Below are 24,173 nucleotides of genomic sequence, written 5' to 3'. Positions count from 1 at the left end.
ATACCTTGATCTTCTCCAATTCTGCCAGTTAGGAGCTAGCCTCTACTGCATATGTATGTTCTGATGTAGCACATGGAGAGAATTCCTGAAGCACAGAATGAACGGGCTGTATGTTTTCTGTTCAGAAGACATTCCTCACCTTCAGAAGCAAAAAAAAGTCTCATAATATTCCCATACTTTTTTCCCCTCTTTCTTTCTAACATGCTGTAGGTTTTCAACAATCATCCTTTGAGAAGGTTTTAAGCATCTCGGGCTATATTCCCAGTTCTACAGATGTCCCTGAGAGATTTATTTCTACAGAAACAGTCAGTAGCAGCAATCTGCTAGGCTCCACAATAAAAACAATCACCACTTGGAAGTCACTTAATTCTCAGAGAAGTGCTTCTGTACAACCTGCTGTTACTGGAAACATTGCTCATGCTCTCAGCGCCATCAGTGGTCACCTTGCTAACATGGAGGAGAGTTCTTCAGTACGTGCTGTGATGTCTGCATCTTCAAGGAACCATGCTGTATCACCTGAGAAGAAAACAAGGGCACAAGTTGAGGCCTACAGCTATTTTGAGACCAGCAAGAAGACTTCTCCTAGCAGCAGAACAAATATAAGCAAAGGGCTTTCTTTGCCAAGCAAAGTGTTCAAAGGTGGAAATGCTCAGAGAGTTCAACACCTGTTAGCCAAGCATAAAGCGAGTCCTTTACCTTTTGTCCTTGTTGAAGTCACTGTCCCACCAAAAATGCTTCCTGAAGAGCTGAGTGAAATAGTGATTCCTAAAGCAGTAACCTGTACCGATTTACCCTGTTTTCCTGGTGTACCTTGTGAGCCAAGTCAGGATGGAAGCATCAAGTGTGGTCATTGTCCTTATGGTTATTATGGAGATGGCTTCACTTGCAGAGGTATTACAAATGACTGCACTAAATGCTTTGCAGAAAAGAATCTCGTGACATCTTTATAACTTGAGAGTACATAGTTACTGTGTGATGAGTGAAATGCATAGAGTATTGAATTTTCTCATTTTCATTATTAATGTTGCCATAGCCTACAGGCTTTTAGTTTTGTGGATGCACTTAAAATATTTTTTGGATTTGTCTCAGGATCCCCATTTATGGGCAGGGACCTAATGGATTCTATGTGATCTGTTCATTATGTTAGGCAAGACACAGTTGTGCTGAAATGCCACTTTCGTTTTCCTTATTTCTTTCTTTTTCTTCATTGCCTTTCAGCAAGATGTAGACAAACATGTGGCAAAAATATGGAATGTGTGGCACCCAATATTTGCAAATGCAAGCCTGGTTATGCTGGTTATAACTGTCAGGCTGGTGAGTATGGCATTTTGATTTAGATGTGGTAACTTGTATCCACAAATTAATGATTTGAAGATCACTGTTGATTTTTTGCACAGCTCTATGCAGACCTGATTGCAAAAACCATGGGAAGTGCATTAAGCCCAATGTATGTGAATGCCTACCAGGATACAGTGGCTCCACTTGTGAGGAAGGTAATTAGAAGATTTTTCACTTTTGAATCCATAAATACCCAAAGGATGCTGTAAATAACTTCTGTGACTGTTGATTCTGACAGCAAAGAGTTGTGCTCATTTTACTTTTACTTTAACAGAACTCTCGTGAGTAACATGTTGGTATATACCGTACTTTTTTTGATATACACTGTAAAAGCTGCTTGTGATTGGATATTTCTAAATTTAGCTTTCACAGTAAGTAGAGGAGTTGACCAGTGAATGTAGATGCCTCTAAGCTAAACACTCCCAAAAAGTGGGAAGTCCTGTCTGGAAATTGTCTCAGATTTCTTTTCTTCAGGATGACTGTTGGGCCTCTCTGTACTCTTGGAATTAAGTTGTTCTTGTGACTTATTCTTGTCAAAAGGCACTGCATACGTCTCATTATTTTATTTCCAGTTCTTTGCTCACTGTCAGTTATTAACACTTCCCTTTTTCTAAAGCATAACCAAACCATGCATCTTTTTAGAGGCGATTTCTTGAACAACATAATTCTATATCTGCAGCACATTGTAAACCACCCTGCCAAAATGGAGGCACATGCTTGGCCAGAAATCTCTGCACCTGCCCATATGGTTTTGTGGGACCAAGATGTGATACAAGTAAGCATAAAGGAAGAATACAGAACATTTCTCCCGTTCTTCCGGAGCAAGAAAGCAAATTATGGCTTGTTTTTTATGCACTCTGTCTAATGCTACCAAATGCCATAATACCTGTGCCACTTTGAAGGCTCCCATAGTTGGGCTTTTCAAACATAAGTTAGATAGTATTTGCACGTAACTTTGAAAACATAACGTACTATAAAAATTGCAGATAGTTTATTATTTATGATTCATGAATGTGGAAACGTTGAGCACGTTGCGTGTGTGATACTACCTTCAGAACAAACACAGATGTTTAATATGTCCTTACAGCTTTTTAACTTCTATCATCTTAAATTGGTTACATGCTGGGGTACATTCAGAAGTTGGTATCAGTGAATGGTAGGTCAGAAAAACTGGGATACAGGAAAACTGAATTCAGAACCACATTATGGGGTCTTTTCTTTTTACTTGACCTGAAAATCGGAAACTTTGCTGCGATCATAGCTGAAAAATTGGAGTTATTCTCATGTAAATTGTCTTTTATGTATCGAATTCTACATGCTGCAATTTGGCAACTCCAAATTTTGGGTAGATGTCATACTGGTAATTTTTATCTTTCAGAGAGTCCAAATTTAGACATGCTGTTTATATATCATTCACCTGAATGTGCCACTGCATTATTGACCCCAAGTTGAGAAAATCCTTTGTTCATCTCTTCCTCAAATCCCAGGACTCTTCATTCTCAGTTTTTCTTGTTCTAGTTTCACTTGTGACACACACAAAAAATGGTGCTCTTTGTTAAGCAATACTAAAGAGAATGAGATGTTGTCCTGAAGAAGTGATTCATGGTTTTCCACAGCAGATGTCTTTGCTTGTTAGTCTCGTGTCACTCTATGCATGCAGACGCACTTGCTGAAGTGATGGAGGATACTGGAGTGAACTTTCTTGGAGTCCATCAAATCCATCATGTAACATGGTCCATTTGTCTCTTGGTATTGAATTTCCCATTTTTTTTAGAATTTATATTTGACACTTTCTAGATTTTTAACAGTGAATATAACCAGACCGTGGATAATTACATGGAAATGTAATTACATTTTATTTACCTCTATAGTCTGGTGCTAGCTTTTTATGGCTTTGAGACTGGATTAATCTATTCAGCAATTCCTCTTCAACTAGTGGAATTGTATGTTATTTCCAGTGTTAATATTTGGGAAAGAACTGAAGGATGAATCAAGCATGATTTGTAATATATCTCTTTCTCTCCCCCCTCACCCTGCTTCCCTCCTTCTTTGTTTCTGCCCAACTTCTTGGATGGTAGTGGTTTGCAACAGACACTGTGAAAATGGTGGTGAATGTCTCACTCCAGACATCTGCCAGTGTAAACCTGGGTGGTATGGACCTACATGCAGTACAGGTAACACTCCTGCAACTTCCATGTTCCTGGGAAAGCATCCGTAGGACCTCCCATAATTTGAAATTTGGAACCCTGTGGCTCAGACAGCAGCAGTGGGCAGCTGCTTACTGCCGCAGAGCCCCCACACTCTCTCTTGTCTCTGCATGTTAGTTCTGCTGCCAGCAGCACCTCCAGAAAGTCTAATACTGGTCCTAAAATTCTGGGTAAAGATTTTATGTGAATGGTGTTACCTGCAGTTATCTTAGGTGTTTAATTCCTGTCCTTGCAACAGAAGCACATATTTTATAGAGTTTTATTTGGGTGTCATGCTTCCCACTCTTCCTGACCCTGTTTCTGCAGCAATTTGTGACCCTGTGTGTCTCAATGGTGGTTCGTGTGCTAAGCCAGATGTTTGCCTCTGTCCTCATGGATTCTTTGGTGCCCAGTGTCAGAATGGTAATTTTTTTTTTTTTCCCCCCTCCTCCCTGCTTAGCTGCTGTTATGTGGAAATCTGTGAGAAAACATTGTTACCTTAAGACACAAAATTCACAATCAAGTCAGGTACCTGAGAAGTGGTGCAAAACAGAGATTACATTATTTTTTAGATTTTATGGTTGATTCAGTCAATGTCCAAGGCGAAAGGAGACTCAAAATTTGCCGTGTCTTCCACTCAACTTTTGAGCAGTGTTCAACCAGTTCCATTGTATATTATGTAATCTGGTTACTCGTGTACACGTACAGTTGCCAGCCTTGACCACTTTTTATCCGATTTTGTCTTTACTGTTGACATAGGCACCAGTCCACATTAATATGATTTTTACAAGACAGGCCTGATGGTGCTGAACATTTGTATAAGCTATCAGAATTTTAGTGTTGCATTCTTGTTTCCTAGAAGTATATTGCTAAAAGTAAAACAAAATGCAAACTACAGCCTTTTCCTCCCGTTTGTATCTTTTAGCTGTCTGCAGCCCGCCTTGTAAGAACGGTGGTCATTGCATGAGAAATAATGTCTGTACTTGTCCTAATGGGTACACAGGCAGAAGATGTGAAAAAAGTAAGCCAGTGTTAAAATCCTTCCAGGATCCGAAAGTAACCAGTAAATTATTCTGTAATCAGTTAAATGTATTAAACAGCAGATGTTTTTTATTTTAAGGTGTCTGTGAGCCAAGATGTATGAATGGAGGAAGGTGCGTAGGGCCAAATGTTTGCTCTTGTCCTTCAGGATGGAGAGGAAAAAGATGTAACACTCGTAAGTATCTTGTAGCTAACAGCAGAAGCATACCTCAGAAGTAATATATGACTAAAGGACACCTCTGTCCACACAAGTAATATGGAGTTAGTGCCAAAGAACTCAAGAATATACACACATTGAAAAAATAATGGTCTATAACTTGGCAGCAAAATTTAGGATGGAGAACTAATACTGTGCAGTTCTTAGGCTAAATCATGAGACCAAAATATCTTTTAAATTTTTGTATAGCAAATAATACTTTTTTCTTTCTTAATTCTTGTCTAAGTAAGAAACATCTGTATTTCTGCAAAGAGTTGAGTCATACAAGTGAAAGAATCTCAATTTGTACTGGAGGATATAAAAGTAGATATAACAGAAAAAGAAGTACAGTGAAAGACTGGAAAACTGTGGAAACATAGTGGTAAATGATTGGAATAGAAGATGCAAAGGACACAAGCTCTTTAGGAAAGGTAGAAATAGGTCTATGATGGTAGTACAGCTATGGGTCACATTGTATCTTAACGAAGATATTGATGGTGCATAAATAAAATGTGGCAGCGTGGATAAAAGCACAATCTGTGTGAAAATCAACATGAGGATGAATGGTAGAAATCCAATAAAGTGTTAGTGTCTGTCATAGTACCCACCCGAGACTCAGATATTGATACGGCCAGTGAGCTCTCTAATGGCATGGAGGAAAAACAAATTTCTCTGTATTACTTTCTGTAATTATTGGAAAGTTTTATTGAAGAAAATATTAGCCATATTGACATGGGTGAGATATTCTTGGACACTATGGAAGAGAGATTTGATTATGAAACAGTCGATTAACCAATGAGAAATAACAGTGGTTTCGATTATGGCTTAATAAGCAGGGATGAATGTGCAGAAAAACATGTCATATAAAAGAACTTTGGATCAAATGTTCATGAGCTGATTCACCATGTGTTAAGTTGCATGACAAACAAAAGATCTCTCACTAAAGTGTGGGTTTTAGAATGGTAAATTTGGAAAAAAAAGCTATTTAGTGGTGCTGACTTAATTCAGTATTTTGGGCTTTTGTAGCAATCTGTGATGCATCAAAACATCTCAATGCATGCTTTGGCTGTAGGACTTTTTGTTTCTAGTTGCCCTTCTTCTTTAATATCTTGTTGATCTTAGATTTTCAGTGAAGATGATGTGACTGTTGTGTATGGAAAGCACTCAACCTCTCATGGGCATCCTGAAATGTAAATAAGTAAAAGTAATCACTTGGGATATAAAAAAACTTTGTGATGATGTTTGTGCAGCAATCTGTCTTCAGGAATGTAAGAACGGTGGGGAGTGTATTGGACCGAGTACATGTCATTGTCTTCCGCAGTGGGAAGGAATCCAGTGTCAAACACGTAAGAATGATGTGACCTGTAAACCTTGTGCTTCAGCACAGTTAAGACTGCTTCAGCAATACATAGTACCTCGAAGTCCTACACCTCGGTTACATTTTAACCCAAATCTGTGTCAAAGGCAGGATAAAGAGTAGAGACTCCTCTGCCCCTTCTGAAGCCCTCCAGAATACGATGGTAGTCCGGGCAGTATGTGGTGGCTTGCTCCAACACCATGTGCTGCTGCAACAGCCCTGAGAGGCCATTGCAATAGCTTGAAATAGTAGGATGCCTTAAAAACCACCTTACTCATGTCCCTAGCTGTGTCTCATTCATGCCCTTGGCATGTTCCCATGTCAAATCTGCATCAAAGCATAAGGGGGATGGGATAGGCATAAGAACATCATTGGCTCCACATGACTCTGAAGTCATCTTACACTGAGGGATGCTTCCCTGTGAAAATACCTTCCAAGTTCTCAGCTCCTATAAGCAGGCAGAATAAGTATATAGAGATAGCAGTTGTTTTTCCTTCACCAAGTTGTTTTCCTGAATAAAACCATGTATGTACCTCTCTTGCTTTAGCTGTGTGCAACCAGAAGTGTCTGTTTGGAGGGAAGTGTGTATTGCCTAATGTATGCTTTTGTCGTCCTGGTTATACTGGAGTCCTCTGTGGGAAGAAAATTCAGGTAATTGTAGAGTCAAGACACCATCACAGATAGAGCTATGTGGGAGTCATTATCTAGTCCACCCTTGTCCAATGAAGCAGCATGAAATACACCACATGTGGTTGTCTAATTTCTTCTTTCAGTCTCCAGTGAGAGAAAGTTCATAAAATTCCTAAGAGCTATTCCAGTAATTTATAGGCTCTAATACTTAAAGAATTGTTCTCAATACCTGAAGTAAATTCCCTTTGTTTCAAATTAAGATGATGACCTCTTGTCATCCCTAAGCGGCTGCAGCAGGAATTGATAACTATCTTCTTCCTAACAACCAGTATTCTCTTTACCAGCATCTGGCCCCATTTTGGGGAAGAGCATCCCACTGCTGACTTTCTTAGCTTGCATCGAATCAAGTCCTGATCTTTGTCAACTAACTCACTACACTGTCAGTCAGTTCATCCTTGTTTTATACAAACATTCCTTATCCCCAGGTATTACGTTGGCAACAGCTTTACTTTATTGCAATATAATGAATGATGAACATTTCTCTGTTTTGTCACATAATCTTCTGTTGTATTACTTTGCTTGAGCGCTGACAGTCATTCACTGAAGTAACTCAATTAAACATTTCATTGCAACTAACTATTTTGTGACATCTGAAGTAGAAAGCATTCTACTCTTCTTGCATCACCTGTGATGTTTCTCCTATTTTCATTTCAATGTATTTAGACACTTTTCGGGTGCCAGCAGAATTCATTTGGTGGAGTTGGGACATAGCTTAGCTGATTTTAGCACTGCATGCTGGTGCTGTTCCTTTACGTTCATCTTTAATTACATACCACTGGTACCATTTTCCTTTAAAAGCAATTTAGTTCTTTGGTCTCCTGCTGCAGCCAAAATAGCATATTCTATCCTTCCCATCTTTCCTTTCTTTTTAGTATTTTGCCACATTATGTCTTTTAATGTAAAACCTATAATGTGACTGCTAGATGTGCAAGCATTTTTAGTGAGAAGTGGGTAAAAAACAGGGAAGATGGCAATGGTTTAACTTTCATCCAGCCTCAGTTTCTCCCAGTTGAAACTACTGCGAGTTCAGATCTTTTTCCTACTTTATCAAGTCCAATATACCATGCCAATACCATTTGTGGTCAGACAGCAGATAAGTTGCTAGAGGGGCAAATATGTTTAAGAAATCAAAATTATTAGTAAATGCTCATACACATTTTTAAATTACAAAACTACACATCCTATAAAGATAAGACTACAATGTTTGCAATGAATTTCCATAATGTGGCATAAAAAAAAATAAATTTGGTTTAAATGTTTACATAAATATATACTGCAAAGCATTAGTATATTTTTAATCTAGAAAATACATTGCTGATCAGTCAGACAGTGCTGTATCATACACTGAGCAAAATGGCACATTTTCTTAAAGAAAGAAACACGCTGTATGCACAAGTTTAATGTAATGTTGTGTTTCTGCATATCAGGAAAGCAGAGATACATTAAAATTATTTCTTAAACTTTATCATAAAAACAGGCTGTGTCATTAAAGTATCTTTTTACATTTGTTTATTTATTTATTTATTTTTCTCTCCAAGGTACAAAGGCCTCATGGTTGAAGAAAAGAAGTGTATCAGTTAAATTGCAATGCTGCATGGATGTACAAGACTTGAAAATAGCAAGAGCATTGAAGGCAATTACAGAGTTTATTTAAATGAAAGGAATATCCAGAAGCATTATTTTAAAAGATTCATATTGCCATCATGAATTTTGACGAGCTTCAAAACAACAATCTTGTAGTCATTAAAACATATGTTTATTTCTATAATTTTTTGCTACCTCATGCACAAACCCCACAGCCTCTGATTCTTCACTGGGCTCCCGGGTTTGATGAATGATGCAACCCCAAAATTCTGCAGTTTGTTGATATAGTCAACTGGACAATGAGATTTCCTTTGTGGGAACAAGATTGTAATAGCTGCTGAGTGACTCTAGGAAAGAAGGCAGCATTTCATGACTTGTGAATGGTACCTTCTGATTTTAAACATTGTTTACATACATACTATTTGGCTGCATACAGAAGAAAAACCAGAACTATTTTTTTCTTCTTTGTCTTATATTTATGTCAGTCTGTTGCAATGACTAGCTAGTAGTGAGGAAAGAGGGGGAACTTAAAACCAAGGCTTGGTTACTAACAGTGGAGACAAGGCCACATGTCTTGTTAACAGGCAACCAAATACAGAATAATTCTGGTTTATCTATGGCAAGCCTTTGTAGCCAGCAGCCAGATGCTGACTCTTCTGTTTTGACTTCATTACTTATACTGAGGAAGTACTGAAAGATTTCTGTGTCTGTAAGACTTTTATGCCCCTGTTTTGAGATAGCATTCAGTAGTATGAGGAAATTTTGCCCTGAGTGTCTTAGAGAAATTTGGCAATGCTTTTAGCCATGCTGCATCTTAAAATAGGAACTAATAAGAGGAGGAATTTGCTGTACATCATGTCATCTGTATACATCAAATCAGGAAGTATTTGTAAAAACATCTTAGAGGAGTTTTTTCCATTACCTATTGCTCTAATGAACTGTTAGCACCTACCAGCTGCCAGATAGTTTTTGAACAAATAAAATTCCAGTTTTCCTGAAGTTTCCTACAGAGGACCACCATCTTCTTCCCCTAGAGCTGCGAAAGACATTTCAGTTCCTGCTGCAATCAGCTGAGCTCTGGTAATAGATACAATCGTCCCTTTAGCTAAGCCATTGAAGTTTACTGTTTTGTTTTGGGTTTTTTAAACCAAAAATAAACGTCATGACTTCCTATTCTCCTGAGCAATACTCAATTTACATACACTAATTCTGAATGGGAAGAAAATAGAGCTCATTTTGCCATTTACTGCCACTGTGGGATGCTGATTGCCAAATCATAGCTGTTAGCAGCTTTGTGCCTAGATTTCTCCTCACCTTTTGATAGTCCTCTTAAGTCATTTTGCAAAGTAAGCTGGCATTTTGAGAAGTCAGCATCATTCCAGAACGATACCTGATGGATTTCCAAGTGCCTGACTGGTGTATTTAAAAACTGTTTTCAATTTCCCACTTGCATTTTAAGTTTCAGTGTTTCCATAGTTTCATTCAATCAAGCATCCAAGTGGCTCATAGTCTGATCTTCTGGGAACTGTTCTCTTATTTAAAACCTACTCCACTTGAATTGTTTCCTTTCTCACAACTCGGAAAGATCTCTGTGAACAAAACCTGACTAGCTACTGGAACTGATGCCTCAGGATGATGCTTTGAATACACAAGGTTCTGAAAATGTTTTTAAAGTGCAAACACACCAATATCACATAATCTCATATTGTAATAACCTCAAGTCCATGTGCCAGTTACAGAAATGGTATGCTAAAGAGAGAGATAACATCTGCCAGGAATGCTGTTAATAGTACTTTGGTTAATAGGATTTTGGTACCTTCTATTCACAAAACTGAATTGATATATATATGCTTTTCAAAGATTTCAGGCTGAAAAAAGGGGTTTTTTTTAATCATAACTTTTAGTATTTTCCATTTATTTTCAGTGTTTCTAAAGGCAGAAATGATTTCTTTTACATTTTCCAAATGCAAGCTGTGCAAACAAAAGCACATCCAGAGTTTTGCTGTAGTAGTTAAAAATGCTCAGTGCTAAGCTGTGCTATTTTCCAGCAAGCACATGAAGCAGAAAAATTACTAGTAGATGCATAGACAGGCAGCTACTTCAAAACTGCCCAGTAATTACGTGATTAATTGAAACTATTGTGTTACTAGATTGTCCGTCATACACATGAAACAGAATTCACTGTAATTAGAAAGCACATTGCAACAATGCATTAAAATTGCTCAGTTTAACAGGAGGCAGAAGCATATAGAGGGCTTGTGTACACAGGTTAACAAAATTGTTCTAAAATTGCATAATGCAATCTGAAATTAGGCCCAAAAGAGGGAATTTGGAAGGGGTGAGAAGGGCTGCATACTGCAGGAGTTGTCACGGTTCCACTCTGATGGAAGGAAAGGCAACTTGTGCTAAACTGAAGATCTTGCAGTGATTCTTAGCACGTTATACAGAATGTAGGTACTTTCACTGAATTTTCTTGCATTTCTTTAAATACTAAACAGTACTGGAAGGTACCTTATGTACATCATCCATTTATTATGTGGTTGCACTGAAGTTGCTCTGCCAGCCAGCAGAAATTCTCCCAAGTGCAGATTGACTTTTGCCCATGACCTTGAAAAGATCTTTAAAATGCAGTATAATGAATGTTTCTGAAGGAAGGACTGGTATCACAGAAGATACCACAGATCTTAGCAAGGAATCAGTTTCCTGGATTTATGTCCATGTTGGCTGTGGTTAAAAAAAAAAAGAAAAGTGGGCCCCATGTGAAAGACTCTTTGTTTTTACAAAAGTTAGTTATATATTCTTGTAGCTGAGAATAGAAAGCAAGTTAACATTTCCATCTCCCAAAAGTAAATCCTAAAGTAAATCAGTATAAAAGCTTAAGCTACTGGTCAAATTGGCTATATCCACTCTATTACTTGCCCGAATGGGAAAATCCAAAGTTTGAAGTCTCAATCAAATGTAACAGCTGGTTACATATACAAAACCAAAACGCAGAGATTAGAAAGTGTTACTAATTACTAAAGACGTTTATGCAGTTTCTCTTGTATACAGGTATCACATGGCAAAGTTGGGTCATTTTTTTACTCAACTTCCACCCACAGCTCAGTTCAGCCAATAAAGGATATTTTACAGATAAACCAAGTAACTCCATTCTTGCTGCAACCACTTTCAGTAAAAGAGAAAATATAAATGGTCAAATGTTCATGCAAGTAAAGAAACACTTCTCAGCTTTCCATGCATGCTCTAAAAAGACAGAGTATCAAAAACACAACCAATGCATTACCCCTACAATTTTTTCAGTTTTTAGTGAAAATCAGAGCATCTGTGTAAGGTGCTACAGTTAGCTCTAATAAATAAGGGAGGTAACCTGTTTTGTGTCATTTTTCTTGACCTTTGAGCTGCATGCATAACAAGCCTTTCACAGGAAGACACATCTGGCTCCAAAAATTATGTGCTGCAACTAGTATGTTCAGTGCAGCAGTGAGTGGGAAGCAAACACAAGACAAGGAATACTGACAGCTCTTTTAGTAAGTATAGGTGGAACTGTGGAAATAATAATTTGGGGACCTGAACTGGCATTAATAATACATACTGAGACTGTTCTAATTTAAAATAACTACTAGAAAATTCACTTTCAAACTCACTTAAAATATTGTGGACATTTAAATATTTCTTAAAACCAAAAAACCTCAATGAAAAACCCTATAGCCAGTAGATGGTGCTACATTCAAGCAGTATTTCTGAAATATGCTGTCACGTTCTGTGTGCCATCAAATTACTGCTTGCTTACTTCAATCACTTCTAAACAGGGAACTATTCAAATTAGCATTTGTTCTGGCCTGCCCAGAAACACCAGTTACAGGTCTCTCACTGACTGCTCCTGGTCTTATGCTCCTAATGATGCTAATACCTCTTTTGGCTTCTAATCACCCTTATTGTCTCTTCTGGCTTTATTAGTAGAAGTCAGTCATTTCAGGAACAATAGTGAGATGATATGCCTCTTCACGTTTACATACTTCTGCTCATTTACTCTGAAATCTTGGGTCTAAGGCAATTTTTTCTCCATCCACTTCCCTGCAAGCAGTATGTCATCTAAGGCATTCAACTTTTAACTCCTGAATTTCTAAATTATAGCATGATTATTGTAGTGAACTATGACACAGACACCAAATTTCATCATCATAATAAAGCCTACTCCGGAACTGTTGATGAATCATCTTGTTCCATGCGTGAAAACCAAAATTTTCATGTCTGAAATACCCAGTGTATCACAGCAAAAGCAGCACAAAAAACATACGGTCCTCTTACTCTGTCCCCTGCCCCTGGTAACAAAACCTGCTCAACCCATGTCCATAGCAGGTTTCACCTGAACCAAACACAACGGCCTCCAAAGGAAGGGCAGAGGCTGGCTTCTCAATTGCTCATAACAGAAAACAGGGGTCTCATGAACTATACCAGTGTCTTTCATTCGCCCTCCGTATGCTTGGGTGCTCTCTTTTAGAGAAGACTGGTAACTGAGAAGACCCCATTTCCTTTGCTTCTTGTCAATGCTCAGTGGCTTGTAATCCCTGGAGAAACATGTCCATGTAAATCACTCTGCCTATGAAGCTGCATGTTGTGGTAAGGGAGGTGATAGACAAATACAATATTATTCCATCAAATGGATTAAAATAATGCATAGGCAAATAGATTAACGTAATGCATAGTTAAAATTCTCCCGCAAAAATAAAATCCAGTTTCACCTAGAAGACAATGAAGCTCAATCTATCTCTCAAAAAAAAATTGATTTGGGCATCATTCAGAAAGTTGACAGATTCAACTTGCATGCTTTGGCAAAACCTTCCTCAACTGTAGCCTTCAAGAAAGAGCACAAATGAAACATGAAACAATGAACGTAGGAGTCTCGGTCCAATCTGCAGCCTGTTTAAAAGGCTGCAAAACCTCAATGAGGCCAAACTGGAACATGGCCCGAAGACAAGCCTCAGCATCCTCCACACAGGTGATTTGTGACAGACACGGTTTTTCCTCACCGCCAGTCTGTAGGCTCCCATTATATTGCTCCTATAACAACACAGTCTTGAATAGGAATGAATTGTCAATGTCTACGTGTCCAGAAGTGTCCTGGTTTCAGCTGGGATAGAGTTAACTGTCTTCCTAGTAGCTGGTACAGTGCTATGTTTTGAGTTCAGTATGCGAAGAATGTTGATAACACTGATGTTTTCAGTTGTTGCTCAGTAGTGTTTAGACTATAGTCAAGGATTTTTCAGCTTCTCATGCCCAGCCAGCGAGAAAGCTGGAGGGGCACAAGAAGTTGGCACAGGACACAGCCAGGGCACCTGACCCAAACTGGCCAACGGTGTATTCCATACCATGGGACGTCCCATCTAGTTTAGGAACTGGGGGGTGGGGGCAGGGAATCGCCGCTCGGGGACTAGCTGGGTGTTGATCAGTGGGTGGTGAGCAATTGCCCTGCGTATCATTTGTACATTCCAATCCTTTTATTACTACTGTTGTCATTTTATTAGTGTTATCATTATCATTATTAATTTCTTCTTTTCTGTTCTATTAAACCGTTCTTATCTCAACCCAGGAGTTTTACTTCTTTTCCCGATTTTCTCCCCCATCCCACTGGATGGGGGGGAGTGAGTGAGCGGCTGCGTGGTGCTTAGTTGCTGGCTGGGGTTAAACCGTGACAAGAAGGGAGATAAATGCATTTCCCTATCTTACTGGGATAAGGAAAAGAAGTAATTGGAAGTTGAGAGATGATCAGATAATATGATTGTAGAAGTAGTCAAGATAAGGACTCTTTTAGAGTATCAGTATGGACTAAGCTTTTAAAAAGTAACAGTAGAACTGTCTGAACAAGTACTGTGTTTGGGGTTTTCTTAATACTGTTTAACTGATCAAGATCCAAATCTGATTGGGAGGGAAGGGCAGGAAGCATACATAAAACGATATCCAGGATTTTAATCAGATGCTTTGCAGTTTACTGACGTTCCAGAAAGATGCAAACTCTGCAAGTTTCCTCTTGCAACTGTGTAATCTTATTGAAGGTAAATTATACTTAAACTAACATCCACTTCTGATGATCTGATTTAAGGACATTTTGTTTCATGTACTTTTTAAAAACACATCATTAATATAACACAATAATTCTAGTCAAAGGGGGAAAAAAAATCAAAAAGAAGAGCATAGATCTATTCTGAAGTACTTTATTTGAAGAGTAAATTTTATTTCAAGGTCAGCTGTATCAACCAAGACATAATACTTCCGCTTACGAAGAAAAAATGAGAACAGAAGAAAATGTGTGCCATACACTACATGCACTTGGATACTTATTAACAGCTTTGTTACAATCAGCAATACTTTTCTTTCATACAGAAAAGCGTTTACTTAATATACTGAAGACAGAAAGCTATCTGAAATCAATTAGTTACTGTGTTTGTTTTAAGGTCCCCCACTGCTGCAGACTTCATCTCTGTATGAAGAGTTACATGAAGAAAATGCAGCTTATCTTTGCTGAAGTTGCTTCATTCCTTCCTTTTCTTTGTACACTGTAGACCAGAGTACGGCAGTCGACATCTGCACACATTTGGAGCTATGCATTTTCCTCCATGTTGACAAGGTAGTTTACATACAGCTGAAATGAGACACCAGATACATAGTATGTCTTCAGCCCAACACAGGATCATTTTTCTTCTTTGTCTTACTGTGCTAGCAGAATTGTTCCCTGGTGACCGCACTGGGACAGTATAAATAAAAGCATAATGGAAGAACTGAAAAGCACAGCCTCTCAATTTATGGCATCATGGCCTTCACTGGAATACAGCCTCAGTATGTCTAGTCTTATTCGTGCTCTATTCCCTTTTAAAATACTATCATTTCTGTTGTTCTTTAAGGCACAGGCTATTTTTGAGATGAATGCCTCCATGAAAGTGAGGGAATAATAAAAATTCCTGCTGAAACTTATTGAAGCTGGTTCTTGGATCCACATCCATGAGGAAATGCCACATACTAGCTGTTGCTCACACACTGCCCTTCGTTCCCCTGCAAGAAGGGCAGAGGAGGACTGTACAGGCACAGCTTTAGTTGTCCCCTAGCTACTACACACCCGTTCAGTTAACAAGCCAGGGGCTGCAGTTTGCTCATGAACATCTGCACCAACAGAAGTCAAACTGGATGCAGATCTAGTTAGTTCAGGAACAGTGATTATTTTGACATTAAGAACATGAACACTTCTGCCATTATTGCTGGTGCAGGGAATGGAGCTAAGCATTTTGTAAGTTCTCTGCATCTCCCATATTTACCTTTTCATATCACCCTCTGTCTCGATACACTGATTAATAAAAAGGATAAGCATTTTGCTGGTCAAATGGGAACGTTAAAGTATTATTTGTTAATGTTTGCTTGACTATATATATTGCAGAAGAACTAACACTACCTGATTTGGACTCCCACAGCCACACAAAAATTTCAAATGCAGAGAACTTAATCCAGAGACCTTGCACCCATGACATCCAGTTCAAAAGCAACATTTAAATGAGCTTTCTCTCAGTCTCCCAGAGAGCAAACAAAAATCTTTTTACAGTCTCAGGATTATTGCCTTTTAGCATCCGGGCAGTGCTATTATGAGCATACAAGGCCCTGCCAGAGAAGGGTAGATTAAAGTTTTTATAATCATCTGCTTTTGTGAATCAAAATTTGGGAAAATGCAAGTGGTTATTCAGCAAGAGTGTCAGTCAGTACTGATCTTGATTAGAACTGGCTTCCTCTTACTCTTTTAAGAGCACCTGGAGTTGAGTCTGCCAACTTATCCTCAAAGTGAGAAGCAATTTTCAATTTTCCATGTCCATAAAATTTAATGAAGCTTCTAACCCACATCAGTAGTGATAGTGTTTCTGTAATGACCATTTTCAGTTCTTTATACTGGGGTCTCGGTTTATAGAAAATATTTCAGAAATACTAACAAGACATACTGATCAATGAATTTGGTGACAACCAAAATCTGAATCTGAATTTACGTAAAGTGGAAAAGTTCTGATTTCTGACCAAATTGAAAAGCCATCTACTCCTTATGCATACTTGTAAGATCCCCAGTATGCAGAAGCAGCTCTCGTTTATTATTCTAAGATACTTTCCTAGCAGCTTTGTTCAGCACTGAAGATTTGAGCACTATATTGGTAAATCAAACAAGTAGAGAAAAGGATAAACAAAAAATGTCAGAAGTCATTTACCTAAGTGACATGCTCCACCGACCCATCCAGCTGGACAGCTACAAATCCCAGGAGCCACACAAGCTCCATTATTCCGACAACCTTGAGGACAAATTGCTAGTGGAAAAGAATGGGTAAGTCAGCAGGATTTATAAAACTGATATAAAAGAATCCTGACAGAATGAAAGATTCAGGATGATACAAATCAAAATGGCAAAACACATTTTCTTCCAGGCCAGATGATCAACTGGTATAACTCTAAAGGCATTTCCAGGACCATGGAAATGGAAAAAATATTTATGTACTATGTTAAGAATTTTGGTTTAAATGTTAACAGATGTACACTTTAATGCAAAATAATTTGACACTATTTTATCTGAGTATGTACCAATAATGCAGGTCCTTCATTTTGGTAGTAATGCAATGACATTTCCATAGTTATTAGTTTCTTAATACTTTTAAAATGTTTTCTTTACTGCAGTTGTATTTTTAATCAATATAAATATTTTCATGAATGTAGTAGATACCCACCTTCTTGGCATCTTGATCCTGTCCAACCAGAAGCACAAAGGCACTTCACAACTCCATTGACAGAGATGCATTCCCCACCATTCTGACAGCCTCCTTCACAGCTTACTGCGGAAGAACAGCATACACATTACATTTCAGAAGCAGCATAGGACTTCAAATAATTATCTTTAAACAGCTGGTCTACCATCGACTACTTGTTTTATCACATCTGCAAAGACTAAAATTTCAACTATTCAGAGCAAGGCACAGTTCTATGAGTGAGTGAAGATGACAGAACCACGTCTGCAAATGCCAACTCAAAATGCAGTTAAAATTTAGCATGTGCTTAAAAGCTTGCTGACCATTTAGCCTGAGAGTACCAACAAACAAACTTGATTATTGCTATGGCACAGCTCCTCCCCTCCCCAACTGTGAACCAACTGTTCATCAGCTACACCACTGTTCATCAGCTACACCACAGTAACTACTAACATGCATATTCTTATCGATCTTGCCAAATCACAGCTGGTAAGGCAGTAACATGTGGTCAAGGATTCACATATTTCATTACCTGACAGGACCTACACATAACAAGAGGAAGAAGAGAAGGGGATATTACTTTGACAAATGAACATATGACTATAGTCGAGTGGTGCTTTCCCAAAGGCCAACCATCTAAGTCAGCCTCCTCATTCCAGAATCATTCTACATGTCAAAGCCCTGAAGGCCTCATTAATGGAGCATTATTTATGCCAGACGTGATTGGTGTCAACTGTGGTGTGCACCATCTTTGAAATACGGCATAATCATGTTCTGTACAACCAAATGCATCCTTTCACAAGCATGAATGTAAATGTATACACCACCTTCACTGTATTGAGGAGAAACAACTATCTGTCACTATAACAATAGACAGTTGGAATGTCTGCTTGATACTTGGTAGAAAAAAAAGTCCAAATCTCTGTTCTACCACAAGTTTTGAGCTCATTTCAGCTAACAGATTTTTGGCACAAATGCTGAACATGCAAGGACACACAAGTCAACTCCAGCACAGCTAGAAAAGGGCTTCAAAGCTTGTTTGCATATTTCTTTGTCACACAGTATAAGTTAATGTATTTAATATTGATTGTATTTGATCTTTCGTGGTGACAGGGACAAGTGCCTGAAGACTGGAGGAAAGCAAATATCACTCCAATCTTCAAGAAGGGCAAAAGGACCCAAGGAACTACAGGCTGGTTAGTCTCACCTCAATCCCTGGTAAGGTAGTGGAACAACTGATCCTGGAAACCATTTCCACGCACATTCAAGACAAGCAAATCATCAGGAATAGTCAGCATGGCTTCACAGTGAGGGTGACCAAGCACTGGCACAGGTTGCCCTGAGAAGTCGTGGAGTCTCCTTCCTTAGAGATACTCAGAAGCCATCTGTACAGGGACCTTGGCAACTGGCTCTAGGTGGCCCTGCTTGAGCAGGGGGGTTACATAAGATGACCACCAGAGGTCCCTTCCAACCTCAACAGTTTTGTGATTCTGTGTGATTCTGTAATAGCACATTGCACCACACTGCAAGTTTGTAGATCCAGGCTCCATATGCCACAGTACTCCACCTTAAAGGTGAGCACAAGCACATCCTTCACCTTACATGGATAACATGATAACAAATGCAAGCAGGACTTTTACTCAGATACAAATCCAAGTCTAGACTGTAGAATTAGCATAAACCAAATCCTCACTCTGCTTTTTCAATTTAAGTAGTACTTCTCATGTTGCTTCTGATTTAGGCTCTTCTGAGAACGTCAAGTTCCCCTTTCTTGTGGGGTCCCTGTCAAGACCCCACAAACCTACACTTTCAGTTAGTTTTTAAGAAATTAAAAAAAAATTAAAAAAAAATAATCCTTTTGCTGGAAGATGAAGCTGACCATGCTCCAGTTTACCACATAGCTCTCAACATTGTTATGTCTACTCAGAATGAATAGTTATTTCCCAATGCATTACACAATAGTACCGTGTTATACAGATCTTCATTAGAAGACACTTCATCTTTTTTATTCATATTATAGTTAACAATTTTGATATCAGATTATTATCACTGGCAGTTGAATTCCCATTCAGTATCGTTAACATCCCAGAGCTACAGTTTAAGCTGCTGCAAACTTAGATGTTACCATGTTAGGTACACTCAGGTCATGCTTTCTTCATAAAATACCAAATACAGCTTTATTAAAAAAATAAAACAAACAAACAAAAAAACCCCAAACCCAGACAACCCAACAACAACAAGACTCCAGAGAGCTGCAGAAGCTAGCTGAGTTCCTTCCCCAAGTACCCATTAAGTTACACTCCAAGTAAACTCTTGTAGCTATTTCACATTTGAAGGAAATAAAGAAAATGCCCTCAGAATAAACATCAAGCATAAATAGAGAATCCTGTGAGGTGTTGCCAGCTGTTGTGACCACAGTCAGGCAGAATGCTTATTAAGTTCTCAACACAGTGACAACTGCCCAACTAATCTACCAGTGTCTTTCCAAAAAGAAGTTATAGAAAAACTTAAAGTGCCAGGTTGAGGTTTTTCTTCTGAAAGGAAAACAATGCTTTCTTTTCCTTCACTCTCTGGGGATATCTTACATACTACATCATTTCCCCCTCAAACTATTTCAAATTTGCTTCCCCTTTTATCCCAGAACTCAAGTCATCCTCAGTAGTCTGATCAGTTCATAACTATATAACAATATTTTCTTGGATTGCCTTTTCCAATCCATCCATACATTCAATAGGCTTCACAAAACCATAAAAATCGGTCTTTGCTACTCATGACCTCTGTCATCTCCCATCACCTATCAACAATACATTGCCATGCATATCTTTAGTGACTTGACCTCAGTATTACCGTCTTGCAGATACTACACAAAAGTTTCAACCACTTAATACAGAAATATGTATCTATACAAGTCATCTCATTAAATTATTTAGAAAGAGTCTGTTATAGAGCTAACCAGAATATTTACATAACACATAAACAAGATATTTTTCAAAGGACAAAATTTTCTCAGACTCTCACAACACATTTCAGTACATATACTCCACCCTATTCTCCTGCAAGCATGCAGATCCTCTAGGTCATGCATTTTTTGACAGTAAGGTCAGAGGTCTAAGGAATTAAGGTCATTATTTCAAAGTGCATTAGATCCTGGACTTGAGGAGTCCCAAATTAATTTTGTCTGTTTTCAAACTCCTTGTATTTCCAAGCTGTCACTTGTTAGGGTCTTACTCACCTTTATGACAGTATCTACCCCCATAGCCAGGTGGACATCTGCATTTTCCAGGTCTGAGGCACTCCCCACCATTTTTGCATTTTGGATAACATGTTGCTGTAAGACAGACAACAAACAAAGCTTGGATAAATATTGGTAAAGCTTACCAAAATTACTACTTAAGTACATAAGAAATTTGCGTTGTTTTAGTCTCCGAGTACTCAGTTTGTCTTCACATTTCCTAAGATATATTTGCCCTGCCATCCTACATTGCCGATCAGGTGAAACAGTTTCCCTGCACAGAGAGCACTCCACCATTTTAAGCTTTTAAACACTCAAAACTAAGGAAGCTTTTGGACCCTAGACAGAACAGGCAGAAGAAAGAGCCATATTAAAAAGGAACAAAGGAACACAGCTGGACTGCCAAAGAAGTTTTTGATAATTCAAGTCAAGAAATGACAGGTGAGAAAAGAGCTGATAGGAAGAAATGATTTAATAAAAAATGCTGCAACTTCAGGGGCATCTTCTGATTCTTATGATGAAATATCAGACTTCACTGTTTACTGGATTCCTACACACCTCTTCAGAAAAACTACATGCTCATTTCCTCATACCTCTTCTCTATAATGTTTCCAGAAGTCAGCATTTCCTTCTCCTCCACTCTCTTTTTTTTGCCTCAGCTTGCCTCTCAGAGACCTTTCTGAAATGTACAGTGTTTGTTTAGAAATCATCTGAGATAAATGTAACTTTTGTCATAACTGTAATTATCTGTTGGGAGAAAAGCATCTATGATCATCACAGATTCTGCAACCTTTTCATTGCCAACAGGTTGGATAAGACACAAATTAAAATCTTCATTTTGCAAAATTCTGAGTAAGTCCAGTCAGATTGAAAATAAATTACCTATCACATAGGCCTCCTTGCTACTCATAAATCATTCCTCAATCAGCCCTGGTGTCTGAGAAAACATTTGCTTATTCACGCACAGATTTTAGGAACCCATGTGTTTCAGAGAGTCTCATCTGAACTAACTGCAGGTGTGAGATGAGTTCTCTACACCACATTGCTTTATCCTTTGACTGGATGGGCAAGAAGTCCGAAACAGAGGGAAGGGAAAAGATGAGCAGCAAGTAACACCACACTGATTTTTCCCTCATATACTTACAGGACTCTCAAGCAACCCAACTGAAGAATAGAGGATTCTTCACATTAGTATCTGCAGAATGAGTATTTGCATGCAAATAAAGGACACAGACATGTATGAAAGAACCATTCAGCACTCAGCTCTGCATAACACTTTCACCAGGTGCTTTCAGCTCATTGGAAATACCATACAAGAGCTCTTAATTTAAGAAAAAACTCTATTTCTGTGTTATTTCACATAGTTTTCAGTTCAGTTTTCTTGACAGAACAAGGGATAAAGCTTCATTTATCCGATTTTTTTTCTACATTGATGAGCTTATCAGAACAAGCATTCAGTGGTTCCCTTAACAATTCCAGACAGTTCACCTCTGTAGTTGAAAAACGGATCTGCATTTCCAACAATCCTTCACATCTCCCCTAAACCCAAAAATGTCTAGGATCCAACAGTTGTTTGGAACAGTGTATACAGCATAGCTATTCATCCTCACTACGCAGTGCATTAGCTATACATCATTTGTCACCACCTGCTATTCTTAGCTTCTAAATAAAACAATGCTCCATGAATGATTACAGTGCTGAATGAAATTTTCAGCATCCCATTTAAGAGTGTAAAAAAAAATAACATTTTAAATGAAGGGCATTCAGAACTAGAACAAATATTGTATGAATTATATCACCTCTTCAAACAGGACAACATGTGAAGAAGAGAATTGCTGATATTTAGTGATTTTTACCAATTAACAGCCACAATGCTCTGCAGTTAAACTTTTGAAGAAAGGAATTAGAAATCAGGTGCATTATATTAAACAGGGTTTAAACTAAAACTCTTCTCCTCAGTGTTTACTTTTGCATATTGGGTGACATTTTCAAAAATACTGTCTCCCCTTGGAAACCAACAGGAACAGACTCTGGTTCACCCTAGCTTTACGCCTCCTACCATGGCAATGGGATGTACAAATGACTCTGTGGGTCAGGTAACACCTAAGAAGTAACTTCCAGTATTTTTACAAGTCCTAATTTCTACACACTTTTTTGATCTTTCTGTTAGTACTATTATCACTAATCGCACCTAGAAATACCAGTTTAACATTGCTGAGGCTTGGAAAGCCATCAAGCCTCTAAAAGCACCATTCCTTACTCAGGCAAGTATTTAAACATGCACAGTGAAAACGATAAGAGGAAGTCGATGCAGAAGCCTGTCCAGTAAGTGGTCGTTTACCCAATGCTCAAGTGGTAAAACGCTATCTACTGACAATATCGCCTTTTCCGACGGCTGGATCTGCTCACCTACGTCAGCGTCTTCATAGAGGAGCGGGCTCTCGGTTGTGCTCTGTCAGTTTGCTATCGTTGCCTCGCCTCACCAGAACCCGGGTGTCTTTACCCCTCTTCTTCCACCGCACCTTACTTACGCCCTCCCTGGCACCTAACCGCCAACCTCGCACACCAGACCCGAACCCAGCTCTTCAGACCTTCCCGGGGGGATTACTTGCAGGAAGGCTGACAGCTCGGAGAGCTAACGCAGGTACCTGTGCCCAGCCCTGTTCGGGCCGAGACGCGTCCCCAGGGACCACCGCCAACGAAGAGCTCCCTACAGCCCCGGGCAGGGGACGCACGGCGGGCCGCCCCGCCAACGGGCTCTCCGGGCCGGGGCCGGCCGCCGCGCTGCCCGCGGCGCTTCTCACCTTCCCCCCAGGGCGACGCGAGGGGCGGAGCGGCCTCTCCCCGCCCGCCGTTCTTCCGCGGCCGCCCCGCAGCGGCTCCCCGCCGGGGGCCGCCCCGCAGCCCGCCGCCACCTTCCCGCCCGGCGGCACGTCCGAGCGCCCCTCCCGCAGCGCGAGGCCGGGCCGTTACCGTGCTGGCAGAGCTCGCCCTCGTAGCCCTTGGAGCAGAGGCAGGTGCCGTTGCCGAGGCAGAGCCCGCCGTGCTGGCAGCGCGGGCTGCAGGCCGCCGGCGGGCCCGCGCCGAAGGGCCGGGCCTCCCCGCGGGCGGGCAGGGCGCCCGCGTCGCCGCCGCGCCACAGTCCCCACAGCGCCAGCCAGAGCAGCAGGCGGGGCGCCGTCCCGCCGCCGCCGCCGCCCCGCCGTGCCATGGCCCCTGCGCCTCGCCCGCCGGCAGCCGCTGGCTCGGGCAGCTCGCCGCCGTCCCCCTACGCTGCCCGCGGCCGCCTCCTCTCCGCTCACTCCCCTTTCACCCCCCCTCGCTTTTCCCCTCTCGGTTCTTTTCTACTCCTCCTCCTCCTCCTCACCCCCACCGCAGCGCCGGCCTGCCCCCGCCTCGCCGCCCCCCGCGCCATGCCGCGGCAGGTGGAAGCCCCACCCGGGTGTCCGTGACAGCCCGCGGGTTACCCGTGCGCGGCCGGGGCCGGGGCTGCCCCCTGCCGCCGCAGTGGCTGCCGTCAACCGGGCCCGGGGGGGTCTGCAGGCCGCAGCCCGGCCCAGAGCCTGCCCAGGCGGGGGACCAGCCACGAGGTAGGCATTTCTCAGGACTTAACTGTAGGTAGGCCAAGGAGCCCGCCTGAGCACGAAGCCTAGCCGCGGGCCCTGCTGCCTTTTGGCCCTTCCACCCCTTCCCAGGGTGGCACGGCAAGACCGACGGACCGACCTCCGTCCCTCTTTGCGACCTTACAGACTTCCACGTTTCTGTTCGCTTTCAAGTCGCCACACGA

General features: G+C 40.4%; 2 protein-coding genes across 5 annotated transcripts in view; one reads left to right on the top strand and one right to left on the bottom strand.

Moving 5' to 3' along the window:
• VWDE (von Willebrand factor D and EGF domains) overlaps nucleotides 1-10,070 on the top strand; it is a 42,657-nt gene extending 32,587 nt beyond the window's left edge. For 2 of the 4 annotated variants that reach the window (XM_075049993.1, XM_075049986.1), the window contains exons 21-31: nucleotides 211-891; nucleotides 1,219-1,314; nucleotides 1,398-1,493; nucleotides 2,018-2,113; nucleotides 3,417-3,512; nucleotides 3,852-3,947; nucleotides 4,450-4,545; nucleotides 4,645-4,740; nucleotides 6,012-6,107; nucleotides 6,666-6,769; nucleotides 8,347-10,070. In XM_075049993.1, the coding sequence (XP_074906094.1) occupies nucleotides 211-891; nucleotides 1,219-1,314; nucleotides 1,398-1,493; nucleotides 2,018-2,113; nucleotides 3,417-3,512; nucleotides 3,852-3,947; nucleotides 4,450-4,545; nucleotides 4,645-4,740; nucleotides 6,012-6,107; nucleotides 6,666-6,769; nucleotides 8,347-8,367 (1,574 nt within the window). In that variant the 3' untranslated portion in view covers nucleotides 8,368-10,070. Of the gene's footprint in view, nucleotides 1-210; nucleotides 892-1,218; nucleotides 1,315-1,397; nucleotides 1,494-2,017; nucleotides 2,114-3,416; nucleotides 3,513-3,851; nucleotides 3,948-4,449; nucleotides 4,546-4,644; nucleotides 4,741-5,883; nucleotides 6,770-8,346 lie in introns of those variants that run through there. The other 2 variants (XR_012653423.1, XR_012653427.1) reach the window with 2 other exon arrangements.
• Nucleotides 10,071-14,490: 4,420 nt separating this feature from the next.
• Nucleotides 14,491-23,659, bottom strand: LOC142028635 (uncharacterized). The gene is made up of 5 exons (XM_075022482.1): nucleotides 23,360-23,659; nucleotides 20,387-20,482; nucleotides 17,137-17,241; nucleotides 16,627-16,722; nucleotides 14,491-15,032 (listed from the first exon to the last, which is right to left on the bottom strand). Exons 1-5 carry the CDS (start codon nucleotides 23,595-23,597, stop codon nucleotides 14,923-14,925), a joined length of 645 nt encoding a protein of 214 aa, XP_074878583.1. The 5' UTR covers nucleotides 23,598-23,659; the 3' UTR covers nucleotides 14,491-14,922.
• Nucleotides 23,660-24,173: the final 514 nt, after the last annotated feature.

This window comes from Buteo buteo, chromosome 2 (genome assembly GCF_964188355.1).
Source record: "Buteo buteo chromosome 2, bButBut1.hap1.1, whole genome shotgun sequence".
Taxonomy (NCBI): domain Eukaryota; kingdom Metazoa; phylum Chordata; class Aves; order Accipitriformes; family Accipitridae; genus Buteo; species Buteo buteo.
The sequence above is the reverse complement of the archived record's forward strand: the minus strand, read 5'-3'. Positions and strand labels throughout refer to the sequence as shown.

Excerpts from the sequence above, each read along its gene's own strand:
- LOC142028635 (XM_075022482.1), bottom strand. The coding sequence starts at position 23,597 with ATGGCACGGCGGGGCGGCGGCGGCGGCGGGACGGCGCCCCGCCTGCTG. Across the intron at positions 20,483-23,359 it reads GGGCGAGCTCTGCCAGCACG|CAACATGTTATCCAAAATGC; the intron begins GTAACGGCCCGG and ends TCTGTCTTACAG. Across the intron at positions 15,033-16,626 it reads CGGTGGAGCATGTCACTTAG|CTGTATGTAAACTACCTTGT; the intron begins GTAAATGACTTC and ends GTCTCATTTCAG.